General features: G+C 34.0%; 1 protein-coding gene across 1 annotated transcript in view; it reads right to left on the minus strand.

Annotated features, from left to right (window-relative positions):
* Positions 1-1,302: 1,302 nt before the first annotated feature.
* The window catches only part of LOC149081673 (ATP-dependent 6-phosphofructokinase-like), a 32,466-nt gene continuing 16,791 nt past the window's right edge, over positions 1,303-16,977 (minus strand). The window contains exons 13-20 of the mRNA XM_089237080.1: positions 14,360-14,506; positions 6,440-6,510; positions 6,251-6,338; positions 5,854-6,006; positions 5,133-5,359; positions 3,582-3,693; positions 3,267-3,475; positions 1,303-1,751 (exon numbers count right to left, since the gene is read on the minus strand). Coding sequence (XP_089093206.1) covers positions 1,589-1,751; positions 3,267-3,475; positions 3,582-3,693; positions 5,133-5,359; positions 5,854-6,006; positions 6,251-6,338; positions 6,440-6,510; positions 14,360-14,506 — 1,170 coding nt within the window. The 3' untranslated portion in view covers positions 1,303-1,588. The remainder of the gene's footprint in view (positions 1,752-3,266; positions 3,476-3,581; positions 3,694-5,132; positions 5,360-5,853; positions 6,007-6,250; positions 6,339-6,439; positions 6,511-14,359; positions 14,507-16,977) is intronic.

The raw sequence follows: 16,977 nt of genomic DNA on the forward strand, positions 1-16,977 counted from the left end.
CCAAACATTCAGTTCCCTCTAGCACAATACTAAAATACACTTTTAAAATTTCAAAATAGGTATTCAAAAATATTTCTGATCAAATAACTTTTTGTGATTAAAACTCAAACCCTATACAGTCTAATTGAAATCAATATAATTTTCTTGTTATTTACCTGGTCCACTTTAACATTCTCTGAATTTGAACTATGGGACAATCAGAAATAGCAACATGTTATTTTTACATAAATTATTGAAAAAAAATATAGTTTGGAATCTAATTTTTAAAAATGTGTTGTTCTCACATCTATTTCTTATAATTATTGCATATACAAAATTTCAGGCACTTGCCACGCGCACACATATTTTACTGTTATAAAAATCCTACATTCGTGGTCATGGAATTAAATGATTAGAGAAATCCATGGGATTGAAAAAAAATATGGTAGCAATAAACTGCCAGAAAGAATGAGACACTGCTTTTCTAGTTAAAACTGATCTAAAATATGCTGTTATAATATGCAGAATTTCCATACAAACAAGAACATGTTTCAGATTGATATCAAATTGTCCAAGATCGATATTATCACAATGAATACACCCAACAGCCTTCTATAATACCTCAAATATCACAACTCATTTCCAGATAGGAAGAATTCAAGAAGGAATTTCATCCCTCTGGCTATTTACACACATTATATGGTGTTTTTGATAAAATGTATAAATTTATACAAAAATTGCCACGTTTTCAAGACAAATAAATTTATTTGTCTTGAAAACATGTTCCAGATTGATATCAAATTGTTGACAATTTTTGTATAAATGAAAACTAGGCAAAGTTTCTCATTTTTGTGATAAAATGTATAAACTTTTGATACAACTCAATTCATTGCTTATAAACTTTTGTAGTAATTCTGAAAAAAAAAAAGGATAAATGGACCTAGGTGGCTCTGCTAAAAAATTTATGTATAAAAAAACTCAGAGTCAAGAAGGTTGGGAACCACTGCTTTTGTCAAAAGTATAAACTCTGGGATCAACGCATCTATACTAATGTATGGATGCAAGGGATATTACATTGAAGATGTATAACGATGTGAAAACTTGGTCAAGAACCATCTTACATGTCAGTTATGAATTTGAGAAATATTCAAAGCTGGAAATTAGTGATGAATATGAGAAAAAATAATTTTCTTACACTAAAACACACCCAAAAAATAATAAACAAATAAAGCTTGCATATTATGCTGTTTGCCACATCTAGCATGACAAAGTGATATAAGCAAGTTTCTAATACAAAGAAACATTTAAAACTTGAATGAGGAATGATTGTTCAAAATTGTTTTTTAATGCACAATTTTTTTTAGAATGTTGCATTTTTTTGGATAGCGTTGTTTTATATTAAAACTTCTTGAAAACCAGTGTCCCATACAAACTAATAGACTATTAATTAGCTTAACAAACAAAATTTGTTCGAAAAAACAAAAATATCGGTGGATAACATCTGCTCATGCATCAGGTAGATGCTGGCACCTTGTGAGGGAAAGAAAATTCTCTTGAAGGAATATAAAAGGCAGCACATTGTTAAAACTCAAATAGCTTTTTTTCCCCCTCATTGACTGGATGCAACATCATCAACATGCTCTGAAATGGGTTTCTCCACATCAGCTAGAGAGGGAGTTATACCAGCTTCCATCAAATAGTTGACAGGTGTACCCAGCGCTCTCAGAAGGTTTCGGAGGTGGAGCCACCATTGCGTTGTAGGAAGCCGGCAACTGAAATTAAATTATCAAATTTTTTTGCTAGTAAGCAAATTTAGGAGTACTGTATTAAAAAATTACATGTTATATGCACACAACAAAACACATAATCGAAAAAAAAGAAAATATTTTTTTGGATAATTGATGCCAAGACAAACTCTTGGAAAGAAAAGTTTGTTGGTCTTCACTGGGAATCGAATCACAGTTTTCTTGAAACCTGGGCAAGTGTTACTACCATAATGCTACCATAGACATGAACTTCTTTTTCCTTATTACATGCAGAGTAGCATGAATTATTATTTTTTTAGAGTTTGCTTGGTAATAATATGTCTTTTTCTTTGGGTGTTCTTTGAAGTGTTGTGGGCTGAGAAAAATCATCTCTATGGTTTCAACCTTGGGGGAGGGAGCACTATTTTTAAAGTTAAATGTCTTTATTTAATGCTTCATGCTACTCAGTGAAATAAGGAAAAAGAGGTGTGTGTCTCTGTAGTACATTGGCTATCACACATGTTCTGATTGCCCGTAAATTACTTCCTCTTCAATATTCTTACTCCATTAATAATGTAACATTATCCCAAGTTTCTCAAATTAAATACCTTGGTGTCGTAATCTCAGCTAACCTACCTTAGAACAAACATGTTGACTCTGTCTACCAGAAGTGTTTAAGCAAACTTTTCTTCCTCCATCACATCCTTAAACATTCCACTTGGGATATCAGACTACTTTCCACCAAACTTATATCTCCCGTTCTTTCTTACGCTGCTGAAATCTGGGACCCCTACAACTCCAGTAATATAGACAAACTTGAATCAATCCAAAATAAATCCACCCGATTTGTCCACGACTGCTGGTCACCTTTTGTTTGTGTCCAAACTTAAAAATAAACGTAATCTTCTCCCTCTCTCCACTTTTTGTCACATTTCTAGATTAACTTTGTTATATAAGATTTTCTCATAGTCATTTCAACTTTGATACTTCTGGTATCCTGTCCAAGCCATCCTACATCTCCAGAAGACACGACTTATTCCCTTATAACAAAACCTATTTTTGTTCCCAAGCTCTATTGTTGAAACCCCCACTATCACAAATTTTTTGTCCAATATCAAACAATATATTTGTCATTTTCAATCACATCCTCTTGTATAGGCCTCTGGGCCAACAATATTGTATGTAAGTATAAATAAGTAAGAAGACTGATTTGATTCCCAGTGGAGACCGGCAAACCTTTCTTTCTAAAAGTTTGTGTTGGCATTAATAACTAAAAAGTCTCTCTATTTTTTGGTCTGAGAAAAATTTTCGTTCGAATACAAATTGTTTTGCAAGGAAAAATTATTAAATAAAATAGTTCAGATAATTACTGGATAATTACTGTGGCTTTGTATTTGTATTAGTATATAAAGACACTTTAGGAGTATTTTTTATTTCTGTTTGGATCAAAACAGTGTCTTGACTGCATACAAGAGCTAATTTTGTAATATTTCCTGTGATAAAATTAAAACAGTTCTCAGATATAGAATTTCAGAAACTCACGTGAAATCCGTCTGAGCTTTCAGCAACTGCACCGGTGTGAAAGAATACTGTCTTTTGATGAGCCCTAGAAGAACGGCTGAGTCATCAGTGTCACAGTAAACTGTTCCATCTGGTTTTGTATGGGCTTTGATCTTTTTGATCATCCAGTCTGACACCTTTGCTGCCATTTTAGTTCCATAATTCCTGTCAAATGGTGAAGGTGAACCACCCTGAAATGAAAACGAAAACCAGAACAATGAATCATCTATTCAAGCAAACCACATAAATCAAAATACCAAGATGGGGTGAAGAGCTAGATCACAAAATTCTACACACTTGTTGCATATGACCAAGAATATTCTGCCTGACAGTAAAAAGATCTTTGCCTTCTTCTGAATATAAGCGGTAGATGAAATCAGTTGTATAATTAGCATTTGCATATTCATTTCTGAAAAATCGAATTTGAAAAATTACACCTTAAGATATAGTACCCCAAAGCAGAATGTTTAGTACTGTTCTGCGACAAGCCCTCAACTGACTGGAAATATTATGTAGTAAAAATCCCCATACATGTAATAGTTTTTTTTGCACTTTTTCTTAAAATTCTTCCAAATTGTTCTGCAGTAGCGGTAATTGTTCTGCAACGTACGTCTCAGATTTTGGCACATTCTGCTTTGGGGTTATAGTATAACTCAAAACAAGCAAAAGTCCAACTCAGATGATTCATGCATGATACAAATATTCAAATACTGTGCACAATTTGAAAATTGTGATGTTTCCGAGGGAAATTGATCGCCACGCTTATCACATTATCATAATTTTTTTAAATTATTGCAAAACAGCACACATAAATACATGAATACAAATATACAGAATAAATAAAGACAACAGAACCAAAGACAAAACACACACTATAGAGCTCTTAGGGACCCATTTGGTATGTCCCCTACAGCTTAAAAAAAATTCTATATATAATAAAGGCATGCTCTTGATTTATTTATTTTATTTTTTTTATAACAGATAAGATGTTTAGCTGTTTGAAATTGTGAGGTTCTATTGTTGTTAGTTTTGAGAAATAAATGATGGTTTTTAGTCATGGAAATTATCATTTTATACACATAAATTTGCCTTAGATCAAGTATTAAAATTTCTGATTTCAGTAGATCTGGATTATTAAATGCCATTACCTTACGTTTTATGCCATTATAGATGTTAATTAAGTTCTGATGTTATTGCAGTAGGCACCTCCCTACACTGTAATTTTGTATGCTGTTATATTTTTTGGACTCAATAAACCCAAAAGTGTTCTGGACTCCACCATGAAGTTGGGATGGAAGAGATTTCACCAATGAGATAAAGTCCAGTGGCAAAAAAAATTCACATTCATTGCCATGTTTATTAACACTTTAAAGCAGGATGCTGTAGCCTTGGTTGATGCACTGATTTGCCTGATGTAACAAACAACATTTTGAGGTCTCACGAGTTCAAAACTTTCAGAATCTTTTCCAAAAAAGAGGTACTACCCTCTATGTTTTTGTGGAAGAGAGAAGGGGCAAAAAGATAATCATCTAAGCATATGGAGGGCGCAGTAGCCCGGTCAATAAGATGTTTGCCTAAAGTACCAAAAGATATTTAAAGGTGTCGCGAGTTCGATACCCGGTTCATCCTTGTCAGAAAACTTTCCTGACCCTTTAGGATGCATTTTAAAGAAATACCCTTAAAAAGGCAAAAAATTCCCTTAAACTTGGAAAAATGACTTTAAAGCAAAAAGTGTGGAAAAATATGAATTTCATCAACATTCTGGCCTTACTAAGGACTATTGTGTAAAAGAAATGATCAAATAAACTTAAATGTCACCAAGTACAACTGTAGAAACATGCACCTGACCTAAGTACAAGACCTCTCTGGATACCCTCTGCCATTTTACACTGCATATGTAAAACATCTCCCATCAGATCTTTGATGTTGAACCTCTCTTCAAATATATAGGCAGCATCAGCACCACCAGCAAGACCTGCAACAGTGGCCAAATATCCACAGTAACCGCCCATTGTTTCAACTACGAAAACCCTTCTCTTCGTACCTTGAGCTGATTGACGGATGCGATCACATATCTAAAGAGACATAAAATGACAATTGATGATACCTGTTTCGCTTCCATGAATATTTGGATTTTGTGACAGAATTTCAAATTTTTATACTGATATTCAAAACTGATTAACATTAAAATATTTGTAGTTATGCTCAATGAATATTGATATTTTTAATAAAGATATCAAACAGCAGGGCCATAACTAGGGATCTGGTTGACTTTATATGGTGGAAGGGGGGGGGGGTAAGCATAATTTTTGCAGCAGTAAAATCAATTTTCTAATAGTTTTTCTTTGTAAATTCCTTTGAAATTTGCATCCATTTCAATATTGCAATATGGGGCAAACTGCTTCCCTTCCCCTGGTTGCAGCCCTGTCAAACAGAATAGAATCAAGTTAACTAAATAATACCTTAATAACCTTGATTCGATTATTTTATAAATTCAATGATAAGAATCATTCAATTTCATGAGTGTTAAACAGCATAATTAACTAACAAATTAAACACCAAACCTCACCTCAGTGATTTCATTCAAAGCAGTATCAGTACCAAGACAGAAATCGGTTCCAGGAACATTGTTACTGATAGTGGCAGGAATCACAATCATAGGTATGCAGAGTTGAGGATACTTCTTCCTCTGCTCTGACATCTGAAGAACTGAATGATATGCCTGTGAAAATAAACCCAGAAAAAGACATTATCCTTCTTTGATTTTTTATTATGAAGGCTGTAACTCCAATTTTATTCTGTTATTTCAATAGAGTTCAACGAAGAGGACTTACAGTAGAAAAAAATTTATAAAATAATTCACATGCAATGATAATCAAATTTTTTTTCCTATTTTGTTCCATGACATGAAACAAAAAATATGTTCTGTATGTGCGTGTGTGGCACCTAAACTAGAATTTACATACCTCAAAACCCCCAACAATCAGTAAACCTTGAATTTTGAATTCTTTGATACGTTCAACGATTTTATCCATATTTTTTTCTGGGAGTGTCCTTCAAGAAAGAAAAAAAAGGGGAAAAAGTGACAAAACAGATTAAATACAAAAAGTACATGATTTTTTCCTTCAATAATTGGAATCGAACAGACTAAATACCTTTTTGTACCAAGAAAAGCTCCTCCTTGTCCAACCCACCCAGAGACTTCTGTCCAATGCATTTCTGTGACCTTGAAACAAAAATAAAATTAAAAGATGCTTTTATTCTGGATTTGAAATTTAATGACAAATGTAAAATACAGCAAAACCTCTCCAAGGCCGACACGGTACGGGATGGAAACCTGTCTTGTGAACGGAGTGGAAAAATTGTCTAGTGTGTGATTAATGCTTCTCCAGTTATAAGGAACCTGTTCAAGATGGAAACTATCAAACATGGGAACGGAACGCATATTTAGTCACTTTTTGGATAAAAAACCAGGAGGGTGTACCACCCCTTCTGGTTTTTAATAAGAATCTGCTTCTTAACTACAGATTTTGATCTTTAGTTAAGAAGCGAGAGGGCATTGTACAACCACATTCTTAAATAAGAATCGTTTTCCCTCTGTAGTTAAGAATCGAGTTAAAGAATTGGGTGACCCTACATCTTAGCTCAATTCTTAGTAGATAATTTCTTTCTTTCATGCAAGGTGACATAAATTCTTTCTTTAATAGAAAACATATCTGAAGGTGGTGTAGAAGAGTGGAAAATATCGTAGAAGTCTATATACAGCACATACATATTAGTAATAGTGGTAAAATATTGAATCATCTTGATAAAGTTTGATAAATTTTGCTGCATTTATTGTATTTACCAGTGATCAGGGCCACAACTGGGGGGAGGAGTGCAGGTGAGTCTAGTGCCCCAGGTGCCAGACTAGAGGGGGCGCAAATTTCACTCTTTAACCTCTCCTTCAACATTATGAGGGGGGCACCAAAATGTGTGCTTGTCTTGGCTGACCAAGCATCTAGTTGCAGCCCTGCCAGTGATCATACATAATTCTTAAATTTTCAATCCAATTCAATAGCATGATTGAGATGGGTCTTAATACTTCAACTTTTTTATATTATGGGAAATTGTAGATTTGGCAATTTTTCTTAGCTTAAACATTGAGAGAAAATTGAATTTTTCAAACAAAATATGTGAGAAACAGCTCTAATCGGCCAAAATAAAATTGTAAATAAATATAAAAATCATTATTAACCTGCTGCTGTGTTATTTTCACACACACTTCAATGTATATGTAAAAAAAGCCAACATCACAGAAGTGATGTCAATTTTTAATGTTACTGTATTATCTGATCACTATTATTTTTTATTTGACCATGAAGCAGCTATGCGATGCATGTACAGTACCATGCACATTTTGCCATGAAAACTAATTTAAGTAAATATGAAGCATATTATAAAAATTATTGTTATCCGGAGATGTCACTCTCCGCTATCCATACAAGGGTTTTAAACAGCTGGCTGATGTGGAGATATACTTTGGAAAGAGAAAATTCAACTGCCCCTGCAGGAAATCGAACCCACGTACTTTCACTTTTCAGGTGAATGCCCTAGAGTAGGGGTCTTCAACCCGTGGCCCGTCGTCGATATTTTGGTGGCCCGCCAAAGCATTTAGATTGATTGACGCAATATCAGTCAAAAATAGGGTAAAACAAAGATTTCGGCAAAAAAAAAAGTCACCTAGCTTCATATAGATTTATAACAAGCACAGACTGATCAGTGTACAGTATTTAGTTTCTTAATAAAGCCTTAAACGCAAAAAAAAAAAACAAAACCACACCATACACTTCTTTACCATGTAACTTCGAGTACATTCTATCCTGCTTGAGTAGGAGAAAGCAGAAATGAACAAAATTCCCATGGTATCGTATTTCTTGGGTGCATGGTTGGGAAAGGAGCAGGTGGGTGTATGCATCTTGATTGGTTGGAAGAAGGGATTTGTACAATATTGGTACAGTTGGTTTACTTGTGTTTTTGGTCTTTGAAGCCTTTTAGTCTTTAAATGAGTGCATGATGGCGAACCATAATAGCGGAAAAAGGAAAGTTGAAGAAAAAGTGAGATTTTTTTCAGAGAAAAGTGGTCATCCCTTTTTTTTTTCGTCAAACAGAAGGCTAAAGCAGTTTGTCAAATTTGCAATGAGAGCGTAGCCATTATGGAAGAATACAATATTAAGAGACATTATACGATACCAAGCATAGTGCGAAATATTCTGGATTGGAGGGACATTTTCGAAGTGAAAAATTCACTGAACTGAAATCGAAGCTGAACTGTCAAAAGTCATTATTCTTCGGAAGAAATGAACAGACTGAAAATTGTGTTCGTGTTAATTATATAATAGCAGAAAAAATTGGTAAACGTGGGAAGCCCTTCGTTGATGAAGAATTCGTTAAAGAATGTCTACACCAGGAAAACGTGTGCAAAACATTTTTCCGCCAACTTTGAACATGTAATGTCTGTTGAAGTGAAAGCGGTTAACTTCATTCGATCCAAATGACTTAACCATAGACAGTTTCAAAAATTCTTAGAGGATTTGGAACCTGAACATGGCGACTTTATACAGAAGTACGTTGGTTGAGCCGAGGAAAGATGCTTCAGCGCCTGTTTTCCCGTGAAGGAGGAGGAAGTTGATGAATTCATGAAATTGAAAGGAAAACTTATTGGAGAGTTTCAAGATAAAAAGTTGGAGAGAGATTTCTTGTCGATATCACTGGTCATCTGAATGATCTAAACTACTGCTTACCAGGAAAAGATCTACTTGTCCATAATCTTTGTGACAACGTGAAAGCGTTCGAAACTAAATTAATCCTTCGGGAATGTCAACAAAAACAAAACTGCATACATTTTCCTAAATTATTGGAGTTGGTAAATAGATCAACAACTTGGAAACCGAACGATTATGTACAGGGCATTTCAAATCTGAGAATGGAATTCAGAAGCAGATTTTCCGACTTCCGCGAGAACGAAATTTTTATGAAAATGTTTTCCTCGCCATTCTCAGTCGATATCGAAAGTGTTCCAAAACCATATTGAAATCCATGTCGATATCCAAAGTGTCCACCAGAGCTACAATTAGAATTTGCAGATTTGCAATGTGACTCTGCAGTTAAATGCAAGTTTTTTTTTAATTTCTTCATTGATTTTTATTCTTAGTATGTGTCTCTCCGAAGAAAAGCACCCAGAAATACGCAAACATGCATTGTTCATGTCTTCTATATTTGGCAGCACTTGCATATGTGAACAGTTGTTTAGTTGAATGAAGAATACAGAATCGAAAACTAGAACACGTCTGACTGATCGACATTTGGAGGATACTTTACGAATAGCAACAACACAAATTTTAACTAACATTGAAGCTTTAGTCAAGCAAAAACAATGTCAAGTTTCGCATTAATTTAGGAATTACATCCTCTCGCATTCGTAATGTAAGTAACTAAAGAATTTTTTTTTGATTTGGTACGTAATTAATTCAATATACACATGTATAAACAAAAATCATACATTTTCATTCTGTTTCATACAATATAAAAATACCTAAAATAATTTGTCTTGCCCCAATTCAGCTTAATATGTTAAAACAAAAATGCTACATAAAATGGAATCATAAATTATGTAGTACACGTCGCATTTTAATTTGTCGTATCTGACGTACGTAGGATCAACTTTTCGCATGGGGGTGGGGCAAATGGGGATTGATGGGAGGCACAAGGAATCTCTGAGATAAATTTAGAGCTACCAACTTTCAAAAGCATTTTCAAATATATTAATACAGCAAAAAAGGTATTTTTGTTTCAAAAAATTATAATATTTATAATTCGAAATGTGTTTTATGAATCATTCAAAATTAATATTTTTTTAATTAATAGAATTGAATGTTTAATTTTTTAAATATTTTGAAATATAATTAGTTTGTGATCGTCTTTGGAAGAAAGGGGGGGGGGGGTGTCCCCCCCATCGCGTTAATGAGTGGCCCGCGGAACGCTACAAATTTTTTATGTGGCCCTCGAGCGTAAAAGGTTGAAGACCCCTACCCTAGAGTCTAGTGCCTAGACCACTAGACTACAAAGGCAATAAATATCTTGAACTTTCCTTGGAGCTCGTGTGCTCTGAATGGGACCGTACATGGACGGTCGGACCTAACTCAGGCCAAAGCTCACTATTACTGACAATGCCACCAGATGGCAACTTATCTGAGTATGATGTCACTCTCCGATATCTATACGAGGGTTTTGAACAGCTGGCTGATGCAAAGATATATATTGGAAAGTGAAAAAATTCAATTGCCTCTTCAGAGAACTGAACCCACATACTTTCACTTTCTGGGTGAACGCCCTAGACCACTAGACTACAGAGGCAACAAATATATTGATCTTTCCTTGGAGCTCGTGTGCACTGAATTCTTTCTTTCCAAAATATATCTTCACATCAGCCAGCTATTTAAAACCTTCATAAATTATAGTTAGTCTTGTAATGTTCGGTTTACTTACATACATAATGTAAACAAGGGCATACCCAGGATCTGAACTAGGGGGGCAACTCACCGATACTAAATTGATATGTCTGTGCTGTGTGTCAATTACTACACTTTAATTTCTCTTCTTAAGGGGGGGGGGCAGCTGCCCTCGCTAGGTAGGCCCATGAATGTAAACACAATGATGACTCATTTATCATGTGTGTAGCCTAAACTAGAATTTACATACCTCAAAACCACCAACAATTAGTAAACCTTGAATTTTAAATTCTTTGAAATGTTCAACGATGCCATGTTTGATGGTTATGCATAATGACATGTAAATGTGATGGATTTGCAGTATGTGAGCAAAATTTATCAAACTTACCGAAATGGCCAGTTATTATTCATAACAGCTCTCTATCACTTTCACCATAACATATCCTATAGAATAGCTCCTCTTTTTGAAGAGTGGCAGGGCTCCATCCCGGTGAACGTGGGAAAATCTTTTATAATATCGGATAATTAAGTACGTATACGTTTCAGTTTTTTACTGCAACATGGATCGAAAAGCATTATGTACTTATCATTTCTTCACAACCATATTCACATTTCCTTAAATAAACTCCAACATTTTTTCAAGCTAGCTACTTTTAAAATTTCTTTTCCTCTCTTCCATCCTGTCAGCAACACATTGATCTTAATTTTTAGTGGCATTGATTGGTCAATGGCAAAATTCCCCAAAAGCAAAATTTTTTGGCCAGTCCATCATCACGTGACCTTAAGAAGTAGCTTTAACAATCACATCATGGTTGCATTCGGAGCTTTATCCTTATGCGCTTCTTATGAATCAATTCTTACGTATGGATGATTGGTTATTAAGAATCAGAAAATGGTATACCCCCCCCCCCCCACTGCTGAAGTGGAAAGAATTTCTGGACAAATACAAGTTTTTGTCCTTTTCTTTCACAAACGTTATTGGTTTTTATTGATCTCATCATCACTATTTTTAAGGTATACAATCTCACATTTTTTATTTTAAATATTAAAAAATTTTCATTTCCGACAAAAGTAAGTGTTCATTTAATGCTATTCAAGAGAAGTTTAGTTTAACTATTAGTGCATTAAATATGAAATTTCAAATGTATAGTAATTTGAAACAGCAAACATGAAAAAATATCAAAATAATAAAATATGCATGTCTCTTTTTAATACTTATTGTTTTATAGTATTTAGGGTGATATTCTCAAAATTTAAGTTCTGCAAAATGACAGAAATGAATCACTACATATATATTTTTGTGTACACCTTTATAAGATAGAAACCTGTCTGGAACGGGAAATAATTTCAGTCTCTTAACGTCCTGTTTTATACACAGGTTTCATTGTATATTTCTACAGAGGAATCATAATTTAATTCAATATGACTGTAATTATGGAAATATAATTTACTCTGTGATCAATTATATTTGAACAATATAAACAGACAGATTATATACCTTATCCCGCTGTGTGTGTGTATATACACAACACCAACCTTCGATGGGAAGGCTCTCTACTATAGAAATTTTCAGCTATTAAACTTTAAAAACATTTTAAGTCAACAGAAATTGATTGAAAAACAGGCATTTTTTGAAACTTTATTAAATTTTTTTTTTAAATATTTGATCATCTTAGAAGGGGGTGGTGAACATAGGATTTTCTGCCACCCACCCAGTACAGCTCTGACCACATAGCAACCATCTCCTTGGCTAGATATGCAAAAAAACATATTACAACTCTTACATAGAAATGATTCTAATGAAATTGAAATTCCTAACAGCTAGAACAGTCTTTATAACTTATTAGCTACTGCCCCTTTCTTTTCTCAGAGTCTCTCCTCTTAAGCGACTCACAAGATCTCATATTGTACATATAACTTTTACTACCTCCCTGGCCCTTTCTTATACAAATACAATGCCACAACAGGAAAAATACCCAACGAGGTGGATGAGAAAAAGATGCCCATAAAAATATGGATGCCATATATTTCAAAAATACAGCAACCCAAATGTACCACCCACCACCCAGGAGCAGACTTAGGAAAATATCGATTCAGAGAGAGTCCTCAATTCTATTGGGAAGGGATATCTAAATGCCTGTATATAATGAGATGAAAGGTAAATTATTAGACCAATTAATCAATTGAAAATTCTTGCTCAAGTCTTAAATTTGCAGCAGAGCTAGAGATGCGAGGTGAAAATATTCTCTGAGAATGAGAACATTCTGAGAATATTTTCCTGGATGTAAAAATTAGAGAATAATCGAGAATATTCATTTTTCTTTTAAATAATGATTTTTTTACTAAATTTGTTTATATTATGAAATATAAATCAGTTTTCATTGCCTGAAACATTTAAAGCAAAACAATTTTTGGCATAATCACCCCCCAATGACAACGTTTAGTTCGAGAATATTCTCAGAATATTCCAAAAATAGAGAGAATATTCAGAGAATATTCTCTCTGATGAAAATATGATTACCAACAGAATATTCAGAGAATATTCTCTTGGTCATGATGAGAGGTTTCAAAAGTTTGATGAAGATTTTAGAAACCTTAAGATTAAAACATTAAAAAAATATTTTAAAATTAGATAAATTTTCAGAAATAAGTTCAAAACAAAAAAATTAAACCAAAGTTGATTGATAAAGGAAGCTATTCTTATATAATCACCTTCATTCTAAGAAGACATAACTTTTGTTTTCTTTAATGGATACATACTTAAATTTTGCATCATTCATTATTTCTTTGCAAGTTGTGCAATTGTTGGTTTAATTTTCTTGCTTTTAAACTTTAATATTGTAGGCCACAAACTTCAATATTCCCTGTCTTCTTGATAGGAAGAGAGACGGGGACAGAATATTCTTGAGAGTATTCTTTTGAAGGACCACTATTATAAATAACTAGAGGATATTCTTATCGACAATAATTATTCTCAATTTATTTATAGAGATTTATTATAATATATGTTATTACAAACATTCTTGAGAATACTCTCTGGAAGGACTACTATTACAAAAATAAGTGAAGAATAATCTCATAGAGGAGAATATTCTCTGGATGGACTTTAATAACTTGAGAACAATTCTTATTATTTTCAATAAGAATATTCCCCCAGTATTGAGAAATTGAATTTTCCGGATGTTATGCTGAAACCGATATTTGGAAATAAAAGTAATTTACCTCCTCTGGGAATTGAACCCAGTTCCCCAATACACCAGAGACACACTTTTCAATCCCTCATAACATGCATTAGTAGCGTGAAGTGTTGAGTGGAATCATAGCAGCCTCCCTTAACTACAGCATATCTTCATTCCCCCAGTAATTTATAAAAGTAGTCCTTCCAGAGAATATTCTCAACGATATTATATATAAATGTATTATAAAATTTATTTAATAACAGGAGTACATTCTCATCAAGAATAATAAGAATTTTCTCAAGTTATTTATAATAGTAGTCTTTTTCCAGATAATATTCTCCTAAAGATTATTCTCAAGAATTTTACATCTCTAAGCAGAGCTATCAAAAAATCATAAAATACTCACATTACCACCAACCAATCCTTCAAATCCATCATGGATGCCAAGGACAGAAATGCCCATAAACATGCAAGAACGGACAAATGACCTAACAGCAGCATTCATTCCACAACAAGGGGCTCCAACGTGCATAACGGCAACAGTGAAACCTCCCTGCAATTATATCAAAAGTTTAAGAAAAAATCAGAAGATCTAAACAAATGTTTTCATAATTTAATACAATGCACACTTATTTTACAGTGCACACTTATATACAGTGCACTTATTTTTTCAATTGAGGGGGAAAAATAAGAGGAAGCAACTGAAAGTGTTGATAAAGATTCATGCGACACTTACTTATATGCAAATATAAAATGCAATGAAAAAGCCATCACAAATGGATTACAATTTTATATTATTAAAAACTTAACTGAAACTACTTAAAAACATGACAAAGGTGTTTAAAAATTTCATGTAAAGAAATAAGTTGAACATTATAATGCTTACCATCATCATCTGCCTCCATGCAGCAGAAAATAAAGATAAATTTAAATTTTCAATGACACAATAAGAAAATTTTTGATAAGCCTTTCACAAAATTTAGTCAAAATTACAAGCAATTCCTAATTTTTCTATCATGAATCTATATGAAGGAAGGGTTTATTGTACATATGGGAAATTTCATATAAAAGTGAAATTAAAAGACACCAGACTATTATGAAATTATTTGGTAGCTTTACATAGATGAAGTAAAATTCCAATTAATTTTTTAACACTTTGGTACATAGACCAAGGTCATGTATACATTTCACTGACATGCATCCAAGTTTGGTTTTTTATTTAGTTTTTTGTAGATAAACTTCTCTGATAGGCACACATATTTTTCTCACATTTTTTGAGGATTGTCTTAATAAATTGAGAATCTCATTATTCGAGAAAACCCTGGACCCCTTATCATTGGTTAACTGACATTAAGCCCTGATTAAAAAAATGATTAATAAGAAATATGTCTTGTTTTGACTTGCAAGTAATCTAAATTGAAGCAGTTACAAAGGGTGCAACCACAATGGGGAGAGGGGGGGGGGGGAAGGGGGTGTGTGGCTAAATTTTGCTCAAAACTCTATCCAATAAAAGGACCCATGATGCAATATCAAACCTTAGGCAAAACAGAACCCTCTGACCTTAAGGTTTTTATAAACATCTCACATCTCCTTCGAGGAGAGAAGGAATGCAGATGAATCTGATGCCCTAGGCCAGGAGTTTTTAAAATGTGCGCTGTGACTCCAGCCTTTGTCAGTGCCATCACAGACTGCTCTATAGAGCCTCCGATAAGCATCGGTTAGGGAAAGGGATGCTGCGGGAGGAAAAAGTTTGTAAACACCTGCAATAAGAAGCATCTTTTGTCAGTAAATAATTTGTCTGAATGCACATGTGCACGAGGTTGCTTTGAATGTCGGTTAGTATCTGGCAACTGTTGATTGCAAACATCTTTGCTATTTTACTGCACACCAACGCTGCTCGTATATTGCTATATGGTAATTTCCAACCAGTGGAGTTGGGCGGAAAATGAAGGTGCCATCTATTGGTGGTTGCCCCAGACTCGGTAGGTAAAGAAATTGCTTCTGATGCTTCTACATGCATTTGAACCCATGGACCTTGACAGTAACCTTCATAGTGGAAGACGAGCATCTTATCACTGTACCACATGGGCGCTCAAACAACTTTGCTGGCAACCAGCTGATGTTTAACAATTGATATTTTTAATTATGGCAAAAAAATGGTATTCGTGATTGATACAATGGGTAGAGCATGAGACTCAAATTACGAAGATGGTTTGAAATCATCTCAAGCTTCTGAACTTTATTTTTTCCCTTCCAACTTAGTTTCTTGCGTTTGTACCTGATCTTAAGTTTCTTTTTATTCATCATCCTTTTTTTTTAACAGTTGCACAAATTAAATGCAATGCATTCTTAATGCTAATGTGTAAACAAGTTTAGATTAACATATTCTCAGAGGTGGACTGGATGTAGCACTGTCTTGAAGGTTGATGATTCAAACTCCACTCGTATCGATGGTTTTTTTCCTTCTCTATCAGACAATTTTGAAAACAAGCCAAGTTCAATACATTCAATTTAAGTCTTTTTCACCTCCAATTGTGAGAGATACATGGTGGGATTGTTCCCAAACCGTGAAGAGACAGGGCCAGAGGTGCTGAAATGAAGAAAACATTGAGGGGACTGAAAGTGTTGCCAATTGTCTCTTATATACGGGACTCAAGCCCTAACGGGGGGGGGGGGGTATAGCATTGTATATTCACTAATTGTTTGGGGAGGGGGTCAAATAGCTTAAGTCCCAGGTTCCAGTGCACATGTAGCACAGAGCCAACCCATAGCTTTGTCATTGGTTCATAATGAAAATAGATTAATTACGAAACAAAATATAAAATCATTTATTATATGCCAATATAATTATCTGCACTAATGTGCAAGCCGTCATGACAAAATAAAAGCAAAATCTTTAATCTCTCTTGAATTCTTGGCTTCACAGTGAAAAAACCCTACCAACCAAGCATTCAGTGATAAGTTCCAATTTCATTTGAAGACAAATTGCCTATTCACCTTTGCGTATGCACAAAGTGACAGGTG

This window comes from Pholcus phalangioides, unplaced genomic scaffold (assembly GCF_987345545.1).
Source record: "Pholcus phalangioides strain wild (caught in Gottingen) unplaced genomic scaffold, Ppha-v1.0 ptg000009l_1, whole genome shotgun sequence".
NCBI lineage: Eukaryota > Metazoa > Arthropoda > Arachnida > Araneae > Pholcidae > Pholcus > Pholcus phalangioides.